This window comes from Anastrepha obliqua, chromosome 3, assembly GCF_027943255.1.
Source record: "Anastrepha obliqua isolate idAnaObli1 chromosome 3, idAnaObli1_1.0, whole genome shotgun sequence".
In the NCBI taxonomy this organism is placed as follows: Eukaryota; Metazoa; Arthropoda; class Insecta; order Diptera; family Tephritidae; genus Anastrepha; species Anastrepha obliqua.
Genome location: NC_072894.1, coordinates 80,694,943 through 80,707,813, shown reverse-complemented (window position 1 = coordinate 80,707,813; position 12,871 = coordinate 80,694,943). Strand labels below are relative to the sequence as shown.

The window sequence follows — 12,871 nt, the reverse complement described above, 5'->3', positions numbered from 1 at the left end:
CACGCTACACACACTTATCAAATAAGGCTGATGTTTTAAGATATTTTACCTTTTATCTTACTTATTATCATTTTTATTATAAACCGTCTTTTTCTATCCCTGTAATGCATCATACGAATTTTTCATTGTTCTCAGTAATGCTGAAAGTTTGCTTCTACCAACTCTTAAGAGTACGAGGCGACTTTTCTTTCACAGTTTCAACGTACTCAAAATTGTGCTCATCCTATAAAGTAGATTTGCACTTAAAAATAGATAGAAGCCATTGGAAGGTCTAATAATTTCATGCCGTACTTGACTAGAAACCTCTTGGGAGACAATGCGCCTTATCTTACTCTATTTCTAGTTGCAGCCTAAGTCTGTACGGACTTATTTATAGAAGTGAGAAGTATATCTATGGTGATGGCAATGTTTTTTGTAGCAATAATTTCGATTGCTTCCTGGTTTAAGAATTATATCATTAGATATAATGCTCGCAGAATTGGAAGAGCATGGAATTGCTTGTGCCCTTTGCCACGTCGCAAACTTCGAATAAGCTAAGGAAGTTTACAGTCCTTCTTCTTCTTAATTGGCGCGATAACCGCTTACGCGATTTTGGCCGAGATTAATAAGGCGCGCCAGTTGTTTCTTTCTTGTGCTCGTACAGCTCGTCGTTCCATCGCCTGCGATATTCGCCGTTGACAACGTGCAAAGGTCTAAAAGTCTTGCGTAGAATCTTTCTCTCAAACACTCCAAGTGTCGCTTCATCGGATGTCATCGTCCACGCTTCTGCGCGATATATTAGGACGGGCATGATGAGAGCCTTGTAGAGTGATATTTTCGTTCGTCGAGAGACGAACCTACTTAGTCCAAAGTAGCACTTGTTGGCAAGAGAGATTCTAAGTTGGTGTTTTTACAGTTCATAAAGGTAATAATAGGCGTTGTTAGGTTGGTGCATTTTTCGGTCTCGATGCGAGATGGACCATTCAAACAAGCGACTAATATTTGAGTCAAATAAAAAGCTGAATGTTTTGCATGAGAATTAAATTCGCTTATTTACAGAAAACGTGAGTACTTCCAGGCTTTTGAACAGAGATTGAGATTGTGTGAACGTCTTGAGGCAAATTCAAATTACATCCTAAGGAAGTGGGGAGTGTAGATATGACTCTGAGCAGGAGAATAAAAATCTTTCAGTTGTTTAGCAAGCCTCGTCAGTTGAATTGAATATTAAGAGCCTGCTTATTGCTTGTTTTTCATGGTGAGAGCGCTTAAAGCTAGCTGCAGGGATGCCAGTAATGATGTTCTCTATTTAATTAGCATTTTATTCGGCGGCGTGTTTTTTCACCTACTTTTATGGTGATTAACATTGCACCGGCTCGAGATAAGAAGGGCATTATGATAGAGGTGGACTAAAAATTTCAAAAACTCGTATGACTCAAGCTCATTATATTGTATACAGTCATTCACCACAACAGAGATATTCACAGCATTTTTGTGATCACTTATCAAATAAGTATTGATGCAGACGAGTATAAAGTACAATATTAGTTCTTAAAAGTATGAACATTACACAAAAATATATTTATAAAACGATCATGCTAATGATAATTGAAAGATGCAAAGAATTTTGAACCTTTTATACATGAATGGATTGAAACGTGCTTTAGTGGACTACCTCTAGCGAAATTTGAAATTAAATTTGAAGTTAGGTCTCTTAATAAATAGAAAATTTCTCGATTTTTAGTGATACATGAAATATGAAAATACACGTACACATTAAAGAAGATATGAAAAGAGATAAATAGATTCACTGACAGAGAGAAAAAGAGAAAAATATATGTAGAGATAGAGTGAGTGAGAGCAAGAGAGTGCGAGCGAGAGAGAGAGACAGAGACAGAGATGCAAAGAGCGTGAGATAGAACTCTTGCAACATTCGTCAAAAATTTTTAGAGCCAAAATATAATAATTTCTTCAACATTGTAAATTATAAACCAATTTCTACGATATCTGCATACAACTGAAAATACTCACAGATTATACTCTAGACAAAATAATCATAACACAAACATTTACTAAATACTGCAATAAATGACACATAAGTATTGTAACCTTAGCGTTGCCTCAAAACTCCACAATTCGTCAGCAACAGCCTTTGCGTTCATCCACAGAAACGGCAGCAGGCAGGATAGCACTTCTTATGTGGATAGCAGCTTGGATGGTGGGTGTTTTTTTTTTTTTGTTTATGTTTTTTGGATTGGGTGCGGAGTTTCAGAATGTGACGTTCAGGAAGGAATATAGGATTGTTTTAAGGAAGTGGGCGCATTATCAAGAATTTGAGTGTGTGAGTAAAGCTAATGCTACTCAGTTGGAAGTTCGTATAAACTTTTGTATTTTGTTATATTGGTATCTGTGATTACTGAGCCTTTGCTGTATTTTGTGTTTTTTTCAATGGTGGATAAATATTTTGATACTGACAGTACTCTTGTAGAGTAAGGGCTCAGAAATTTTTCTGTATTACTTTGGAATCTTTGTATTTTGTTTTTATTTATACAGTTCATAGGCAGTGGTGAGACTGATTACTCTGTGATATATGTATAGGTATGTGGATCTTTGAAAGTCAGCACTTGTCTGTATGTAATGAAACTGCTTAGAAGTTTCTGTTTGACTTTATTCCTTCATTTTGAAATACACTTAGAGCCTGTGTGTGGTATAATCTGATTTTTCTCCTGGTTATTTTTGACCTATCATTTCAGTGTGTATTTTGGCAGATATGTATGTATGTATTTTTCAAAATAACAATTGGTAATTATGGTGGTGGGTGTGGTGGATATGCTGAAGAAACGTACTTATGTATTTATGTACATATGTATATATACAATGCCTGATGTATGTATTTTGGTTATTAAAAAAGTAGTAAATTAGAGTTTTGTACAAAAACACCTATAAACTACATTCGATTGTGAGTTTTAAAAATATATTGCGTATACATATTTATAATTAAAGTATTTTTGTTATTTGAATTTGAGTGCATAAGTGGCGTTTCTCAGTGCAAGGTTAGCTCTACTTTTTCGCTAATCTAAGTTTAAACGCCCGATTTCGCAGGCGTAAACTTAGTTTAAAAATTCACCACAGTTAAACTATGTTGCACTGAAAAACTAGTCCTAAAAATATATTTATGTTTTCAACTAATTTCGTATTAGAAAAGCTATTAGGAAAAGTGTTAATTTCTGTAGTGGAATGTAAATATATGTGTAGAATGTATCCAGCGTGTACTTACGACGTGGTGAATTCTTCAATACGCCGCGATAATCATCTGAACGCTCTACCACGTTCAGTGCGGTGGTCGCAATCGCTTCACCGACCGAATTGCGTGCGATTACTTCGACTTTGCCTGTATCGTATTGTCGTGTTTTTGGAATATCCAAATGGAACATTCCATCGTTCGTTAGTTTATAACGTGAGCCCTGCAAGACAAATTAGTTAGTATGGAACTCTATAAAATTTGTTGTATGTGTCTGGCTTACATGTACAACGGTGTGACCATTGATGAGCCACATAACTCTCGGTCGTGGATGACCGGTTACGCGTACACAGAAGCGTGCCGGTTCGCCTTCCTCAACTGTTTGCGGCTCCAATTTGCTGACGAAAGTTGGTTTAGCTCTAGGTTTCGCATCCGGATCCACCTCGTCTGGCACACTGTAAAACAAAGGTATATAGTTTTTTATTTGAATCGCCTTAACACTGTAAAGTGAAATTTGTTAAAAAAAAAATAATAAAATATCAGGTCGAGAACCTCCAAGCATACATTTCGTATTTAGAGCACAATTTGCAAGTAATTAGCGCCATTTTTGGATGCAATAGGGAGCTTGTACGAAACTGTGAATGTGAATCGAAAAAGGCTTTATACCTCTTCCATTCGCCAAGTGTTAGCAAGTGGGGAATAGATGGAGCAATTGGTAGAAATAAGCATATGTTGGTAGCACTGGAAGAGAGCTACCAAAAATTACATTTGTTTGGAAGCACTTAATGAGCGGCCTCAGTACCGTGTTCATGCAGGTAAAAACTTGTTGCTTCATCTCGTTACTTGTGATGCTCTTGCTAACCAGATTCGAATTTGAAAAATGTTTTTTGATTAAACCTTCTTTCCTTTTTCTTGATATTTGTCGTTTGGCAATATTTTTCCTACTTCTAAATAGTTTTTCACTTGTTAAAAGTACCTGTTCGCAATGAATGTGATACTTATACTCTATGTATAATATTATAGACTGCAGAATTAAATGTATTCAGGGATTCACATGTGCTTTCTAGCGGCAAAGTTCAACCCACTCGTGATAAATGGAGGTTATTTTTCATAAGCCTTGCTTCTTCTCTCGGCGCTCTGCTTAGTAGTCCGCATGACTTACAACCACACTTTGGTGGCAATTTGGAGGAGCACTACTAGTTCAACCTAGCTTATAAGGTAGTAATAAATTTAACAGCATCGAACCCACCTGAGTTATTAAGTTCAAATTAGGAAGTTTTGTAGGCTCACCGCTCAATAAAAATCCACTCACAATACAAAAGCATTAAGCCCTCTCATATTAAGGGGTTATATACAGTGAGAAGGCCGAAAAAAGCGAATCTCCCAGCATTTTTTGTGAGAAAACTTTTAAATTTATTGACCTAAAAATGTGTACACATATTATGTTATCTTTTAACTGTATTTTAAGACCTAGTATTAGTTGTCATCTTGCTAATAAATTCTCACTTTTGGATTAAAAACATTTTGCCGCTTTTTTGTTCTCGATTTACGTATGTTAAAAGATTATCTCATTTCTTTAGAAGACTTCATTTTCACGAAAAACTAAAATATGAACGAACTCACAAGTTTACTGATGGGCTTAGCTGCTTATACTGACTACCACTCTTAAATATAGCGTTTTTCAATAGGTGCGCTTCAACTTTTTTCCGATAGGGACGGCGAACGACGCAATATTTTTTATTTTTCGCTTGTCATTTGTAAACTTCATTAGTAAACGATTGCAAATCGTGCAAATTTTTTATGAAAATAATCGTTCTGTTGCTGTTACTTTAAGACTACTTTTTTCCAAAAAATCATCTTCAGTGATGAAGCTCACTTTTGGCTCAATGGCTTTGTCAACAAGCAAAATATGCGTTACTGGGCAGAAAGCAATCCACACGTGATTCATGAGGCACCGTTGCATCCCGAAAAAATCACTGTTTGGTGCGGTTTACATGCCGGCGGCGTAATTGGCCCATATTTTTTCGTTGACGAGAACGATCGCCACGTTACTGTGAATGGAAATCGATACCGCGACATGATAAACGATTATTTTTGGCCGCAATTGAATGGTATGGACTTAGACGACATGTGGTTTCAACAGGACGGGGCCACAAGCCACACAGCACACGCTACAATTGATTTGTTGAAGAGTAAGTTCGATGAGCGCATTATTTCCAGAAATGGACCGGTCGAATGGCCGCCGCGCTCGTGTGATTTGACACCTCTAGACTATTTTCTTTGGGGTTATGTGAAGTAATTGGTCTACAGTAACAAGCCGGCGACGATTTGTGAGCTCAGAGCCAATATTGAACGCGAAATTGCTGGAATTTCGGCCGATTTATGCAAAAGAGTGGTCGAAAATTGGGTTCAACGATTGGACTTCGTAAAACGTGCACGCGGTGGTCATGCAAAAGAAATCGAATTTCATACTTAAATGTATATGTTCAAACTCGATAATAAAAAAAAAAATAGTTAAAAAAGTCAAACCGTTTGTATTTTATTAAAAAAAAAAAGTTGAAGCGCTCTTACTGAAAAACGCTTTATTTTCCAGTTTGGGGAGAGAAAAATAAAAATTTACATTTGAAGTATAAAAAAAAACTATAACACACTAATACTTTACGCATCCAAATACATTAGAAGGGAACGTTTACTATAGGCATGTGCATAAAAAAGACAGCGTTCCAGGTAAATGCTGCCGCTCCGGCGTTGTACTTTCAAGCACTCTGAAACGCCTTTTCAAATTTGCGTATAACTTCGAAAATATTCACCGGAGCGATATTAAATCTTCTGTGTGTATTCTTAAATAAATGTATGTACGTTAGTGGTGGTGGTATCACAATGGACCTATGAAAGGTCTAAGTGTGTCATTGCGACAGCCACCCCCCCTACCTACATTAAGAAAAAAAAAAAATCGATTTTTTGAATATTCTAACTGTATATAACCTCGTATATAAGCGCGTTAAGCTATGTTTTTCCCCCTTAAACTGGCACTGCACTTAATAGATTTTTTTTATTTAATGTAAGATCTTTAGAGTAATTACTTTTACAGATCTACGATACTGCAATTTGGATCTTTTACAGCTCCGAAACTATTTTTGGGTTACCGTTATAAACACCACATAAAACCTATTTTTGTCTTTCTTTGCTCTAAAACTGGGAAAATACCAATACTTATCAAAAATCTCTCGTAAATTTATTTTAAGGTCCTATATATGTATATGTAGCGCTCGATACTTACACTTGCCATGAGGCCTCCATTTCTCGTATGCGTTGAATAGATGCTTCCTGCATATGCGCGGGTAATTGTGAATCGTATACAATGCCAGGCTTGCCGGAGACTTTAATGAATGCACGAGTCTCATCTTTGCCATAGAGATTAGTGGCACGGCATACATATTCACCGCTGTCCTCTGGATATACCCAACCAAAGTTCATGGCCACATAACCGAAATCGTAGATGGGCTGGAAGCGATTCTCTGCAAAATGTAAGGAAGCATGTGAGCAAAATGGTATTTTTATGTCTCGAATTACAGCAAGTGTGCCATTGTGCCAAATTGTATCTGATACTTACTGTATAACAGCGGTTTGCCATTGAAGAACCATTCAACCTTCATGTTCGGATCTCCAACTGGCGCCAATTGGCATTCGAATTTGCTAGTTGCCATTTCTGTGAGTGTGGTTTGATCCTTGATTTGGGTAACAAAACGTGGTGGTTGCTTACGATCTGGATCGTAGAGGTCATCCTCAGTCAAATGCACTTCTGAGGTATATTTCTTTATTGTGGCCTCCATTTGAGTGAGGGTTTCTGTACGTTTCATGCCCCGTGGCACTTGATTTTGTAGCAAAATCGTTGGCAACTCTGAAATAGTCAAAAATGTAATAGTCATAATCGTAATTATATTTAAGCTTTTCACTTACTTTTGCAGGAAATTGTTGCCCTAGTACGCGCCTCGCCATATTTGTTCACCGCACGGCACACATATTCGCCCGAGTCTTCAGCATACACATACAAAATATCGAGCGATGCATAACCCATATCGAAAATGGTTTTGTAACGATGCCCGCTTGGCAGTAACTTGCCATTGCGATACCATTCCACCCGTAAGTTGGGATCGGTCTTTGGCTCCACTTGACACTCGAAACGCATTGCTTCGGCTTCTTCCACTGTGACATTTTGGATTTCCGTAACAAACTCTGGTGGTCCGAAGTCGGGTTCCTCTATCTTTGGCACATCGGGTATGCGACCACGTTCAAGTTCCTTCAATTTTTCAGTCGTCATGCCGTCGGGCAATTGTGTATCGTATATGATATTATGTTTGCTCTTGCAAGTCACCTTGGCAGTGGTTGTGGCAGTGCCCCATTTATTGGTTGCACGGCAAGTGTACTCGCCAGCATCACGTGCGTAGATGTAATCAATATCCATGGCAATGAAGCCGAAATCGTTGAGCTGATGTACACGAGAACCGGTTGGCATGGGGCGTCCATTGTAGAACCAATCAATACGCATTGTTGGATCACCAACTGGTTCGACACGGCAATCGAAGTGAATTGGTCCACTTTCGGGTACATCGAGGTTGTCTTTAATTTCCTCAATGAATTTAGGTGGATTTGGTTGTTCCTCGTCGATCACTATTTCTTCACGTTTGTGCATACTTTCTTCCAGTTTCTGCAAACTCTCTGTACCTGTGCGGAAGTTCGAGGGCAATTGTGGCTCAACAATGATGCCCTGGCGTCCTTTCACCTGCAGCTTGCACGAGACTGTGGCCTCTCCATGTTTGTTTGTAGCCTTGCAAGTGTACAAGCCCGAATCGCGTTGATAACAACCGGCAATTTCCAAAATTACAAAGCCAAAATCGTTGATTGTCTTGATGCGGGAACCAGCCCATAGGGCTTTGCCATTGTGGAACCAATCGACACGCATACTTGGATCATTGACGGGTTGCAAGCGACATTCGAAGTGTGCAAGTGAATTTTCGGTGATAACCATATCGAATGGTGTTGTTATAAACTCTGGTGGTTTACCACTCTCATCTTCCGGTGCGAATTCCGTACTGCGCACACCCAGACCCTCAAGTTCTGCAATGCGATCAATGGTGCCTTCCATGCCCTTTGGCAGTTGAGACTCCATGATAATGCTGCGTTTGCCTTGAATCTTCATAGTGGCAGTGGTCACAGCTTCGCCGTATTCATTGATTGCACGGCAAGAATATTCTCCCGAGTCTTCAGGATAGACTGGAGAGATTTCCAAGATGGCAAAACCAAAGTCGCAGAATGTGCGGAAGCGAGAGCCTGCTTTGAGTGGGCGTCCATTCCAGAACCATTCGACACGGAGGCGTGGGTCGTCAGTTGGCGTGACGCGCGCTTCAAAGTGTGCATTTTCACCTTCACGTAGGTTGTCGATGTTCTCAAGAGGCACAGTGAACACTGGTGCCTTGCCCTTGCTTTCTTCAACAGTTTCGTCGCGGGTACGAATCATGCTGTATTCAAGATTAGCAATCTTTTCCAAACCACCTTCCATGCCCTATAAAAGCAAGTTGGAAATGAAAATAATTATTTTCATCGATCAGTTGAATTTATAATATACATATACCTAAATAGGCAAACTAAAGTCTGTTCCAATACTTACGCGTGGCAGTTGTGAGTCCAGAATTAAGTTCGCCTTAGAAGTGCACTTCAGGGTGGCACGTGTTACGTCTTCGCCATATTTGTTCACTGCACGGCACTCATATACACCTGAATTCTCCTCGTAGCAATACAATATATCCAAAATGACTATGCCAAAATCGTGGAAGGTACGGAAACGGTGTCCATGTGGCAGTTTCTTGCCATTGAAATACCATTCAACCTTAAGATCTGGATCGGTAACAGGCGTGAGACGTGCTTCGAAATGCGCACTCTGTCCCTCCACCAATTTTGTAATGTCCGTGATTTGAGTAATAAATTTGGGTGGTTCGGCCACCACGGGGGCACTGGTATCGCCCTGTTGCCCTTGAGGGCATTCCAGCTCACGAATTCTTGGCAATGAGTCAGGCTGCAAGGTGTCGTAGAAGACGCCACCACGGCCGCGGCAATTGAGTGTTGCGCGAGTGAAATCTTCACCGTACTTGTTGTAGGCGCGGCACATGTATTCACCACTGTCGTGGTCTTGTAGATAGGCAATATCCAATACAACATAACCGAAGTCGGACACAGTCTTGACGCGATTTGAATGGCGCAACAGTTTTCCGTTGTGGTACCACTCGACCTTAAGATCAGGATCATTGACTGGTATGAGTGTGCATTCGAAGTGAGCTGACTGGCCATCCTTAAGTCCTTCCAATGATTGAATGTGGGAAGTGAAGCGTGGTTTTTGGCCACGTGGCTTTTCAACGCATTCTAGTACACAGCTAATTTCAGCGCTGCCATATTTGTTGGTGGCACGACATGTGTAGGTTCCAGTGTCTTCGATCTTGGTGCCCAGAATTTCCAATGCAACCATACCGAAAGCATAAATGGTACGCACACGATGACTAGCTTCCAGAACCTTACCATTGTAGAACCATTCAATGACCATACTTTGGTCCCCAGTTGGTATGAGATTAGCTTCGTAATGGGCAATCTCACCCTCACCAACATCCTTGATGTCAATGAATTCAGTGGTGAAGCGAGGAGCCATACCTTCTTCTGGCTGTTCTGGTTTCTTTCCGTCCTTGCGTAGTGATTCCTCCAAATCTTGGATTTGTTCCAAACCTTCTGCACCTTTTGGATGTTGTGTCTTTTCGATAATGCTTTCTTTGCCAGTGCAGAAGATGGTTGTGGTGGTAAATGCTTCACCGGCCTTATTGTACGCTTTGCAAGTGTAAATACCTTGATCGCGCTCATAGATTTCAATCACGTCCATAGTGACGAAACCAAACTCACTAGTCATCTTAAAGCGTGAGCCATGCTGAAGAATCTTGCCATTGAAGTACCACTCAATAAATAGGTTAGGATCTTCCTTGGGTTCAACGTTGCCTTCTAAGTGGAGCGATTGTGCTTCGGAGAGATGGAATTCAGCTTGCAATGGTTTTGTCCAAACTGGCGCTGGGTATTGGGTTTCGGGCTTCGAAACTTGGCGTGAGTAGCGATTTGCCAATTCCTCCTCGGTTTCCCTAACAGCCTCCAAACCAGCTTCGCCTTGTGGATGTTGAGTATCTAAAATGAAAGTCTTACCACCAGTACACTTGAGTGTTCCAGAGGTTGTGGCTGATCCTTTACTGTTGGTTGCTTTCAGTGTGTATACACCGCTATTCTCTGGGTAGGTATTAGTCAAATCCAGCGCACAGTAACCAAAATCGTAAATAGACTTAAATTTGGCGGCAGCTTGTAGTGGTTGCCCATTGTAGGACCATTCGATTTGCATTGTTGGGTCACGTGATGGTTCAACCATCGATTCGAAACGTACGTTATCGCCTTCTTTACACTCGATATTGTTCAAATGAGTAGTGAAAACAGGGACTTCATAGACTGGCTCGGGTGCCTCTGGGCGTCCAGGTTTGGGTGCTTCCAGTTCACCAATTCGCGGCAACGAGTCTGGATGTAGTGACTCACCTTGGAACCAATGACGATCTTCAATCTTGAGACTGCATGTCGATACAGCTTCACCGATTTGGTTTGTGGCCTTGCAAGTGTAAATAGCAGAATCATCGGCGCGCAATCCGTTAACGGAAAGCGTAACCAATCCGAAGTCGAAGGTGCTGCGTATGCGTGAGCCAGTAGTGAGTGAGATACCATTCTTGAACCACTCAATGCGTAAGTTAGGGTCAGCTCGTGGCTCAACTTGAGCTTCAAGCAACACGTGTTGTCCTTCGGAGAGCTTGTCGAAGCTCTGTAAATGCGTAGTGAAGACTGGAGCTTGTTGTGGTGTAGTATCAACAAACATTTCTGGCACACGGTTCATGGCAGCCTCTTTCTGGCGAATAGCTTCCCAAGATTCAGGTATCAGTGGTTCGCCAGCGATGTTGGATTTAGTTTTCACTTTCATGGCGGTAGAGGAGACAGCTTCGCCAGCTGCATTATAAGCGCGGCACATGTACACACCAGCATCCTCAGGCACAACTGCATTGATGTCGAGTGTAACGAAACCGAAATCATGCGTGGTGCGCAGCCGTGAACCCATCTTCAATTCTACACCATTGATATACCATTCAAACTTCAGTGATGGATCGCCAACTGGTACCACACGGGCCTCAAAGTGAGCGTGTTGGCCCTCCCATAGCTCAGATGGGCCTGTGAGTAGCTGCGTGAATATTGGTTTCTCGAATGCTCGCTCTGGTTCTTCGGCGCGTGGTGCAGCTGGGCGTTCCAATTGGTGGATGCGGCTTATACTATCTGGATGCTGAGTATCCATTTGAATAGATGCTTCAGTAACCACGCGCATAGAAGCAGTAGTGACGGCTTCACCAAGTGGGTTGACCGCGCGACACATATACACACCTTCATCCTCTTTACGGATATGTGAAATGTCCAAGGAGACAAATCCGAAGTCGTGTTGTTTGGTAATACGGGAGCTATCCTCGATGAGTTTCTCGTTGCGGTACCATTCTACCTTCAGATTGGGATCACCAACCGGAATAAGGCGGCACTCAAAGTGCGCAGTTTGATGTTCATTAATGCGATCGATATTCTGCAATGGCTGTGTGAATACTGGTCGCTGTCTGGTACCTGGTGATTCAATTTCTGGGCGTTGGAAGGGAGCATTCGATTCGAGTTTGCGAATCTTCTCTAAACCTTCAGGGTGTTGGCTTTCCGAAATGATAGTACCACGTGCATTAACCTTCAAACTTGTTGAAGAAACACACTGGCCCATTGCATTGACAGCACGAACAGAGTATTCACCAGCATCCTCTGGCACAGCATGTGTGATGTCCAATGAAACATATCCAAAATCGAAAGTAATATGGAAACGTGAAGCCGAGGGCAATGGTTTTCCATTGTGATAGAACTCAATGCGCAAGTTGGGGTCATGAACTGGGGCTACCTGAGCCTCAAAGTGAGCTGTTTGACCTTCAAAGATTTCAGTAGTACCACGCAGTTCGGCAGTGAAGTGTGGTGGACCAATGGGTAAATCACCAGGCTCGGTACGCGCTGGAGCGGCCTTGGCTTCCAATTTCTGTATTTTCTCCAATGCATCTGGATGCTGAGTATCCAGTATCATGCTGCGACGGTTCAATATACGAACATTACAGGTGTTGACAGCTTCACCAAGCAAGTTAGTAGCTTTGCACATGTATGTGCCTGAGTCCTCACCATAGACATGCAAGATGTCCAAGGCGACGTAACCAAAATCGTGTGTGGTTCTAAAGCGGTGACCTGTTGGTAGCTGCTTGCCATTGCAGAACCACTCTATCTTCAATTTAGGGTCGTTAATTGGTTCGACACGACACTCCAAATGGGCATGATCACCTTCCTTAAGGTGCTCCAAATTACTGAGCGGTGTCAGGAATATGGGTTTCTGGCCCTTTTCTTCCACAACAGGTTTAGAAGGAGGTGCATAGTTTTCAAGCTGGCGAATCTTCTCCAAGCGTTGGGCATCCATGGTGTCGAGGTCCAATGTCTTATTTGCTGTAAATAGGATATTTTATTAACTTGACG

The 12,871-nt window shown here is 41.4% G+C and overlaps 1 protein-coding gene across 1 annotated transcript in view; it reads right to left on the bottom strand.

The window, feature by feature from the left end:
• The window catches only part of LOC129240323 (titin), a 149,096-nt gene that overhangs the window by 117,943 nt on the left and 18,282 nt on the right, over window positions 1–12,871 (bottom strand). Inside the window, exons 7-12 of the mRNA XM_054876062.1 lie at window positions 8,886–12,841; window positions 7,178–8,780; window positions 6,831–7,118; window positions 6,498–6,735; window positions 3,501–3,672; window positions 3,254–3,440 (exon numbers count right to left, since the gene is read on the bottom strand). Coding sequence (XP_054732037.1) covers window positions 3,254–3,440; window positions 3,501–3,672; window positions 6,498–6,735; window positions 6,831–7,118; window positions 7,178–8,780; window positions 8,886–12,841 — 6,444 coding nt within the window. The remainder of the gene's footprint in view (window positions 1–3,253; window positions 3,441–3,500; window positions 3,673–6,497; window positions 6,736–6,830; window positions 7,119–7,177; window positions 8,781–8,885; window positions 12,842–12,871) is intronic.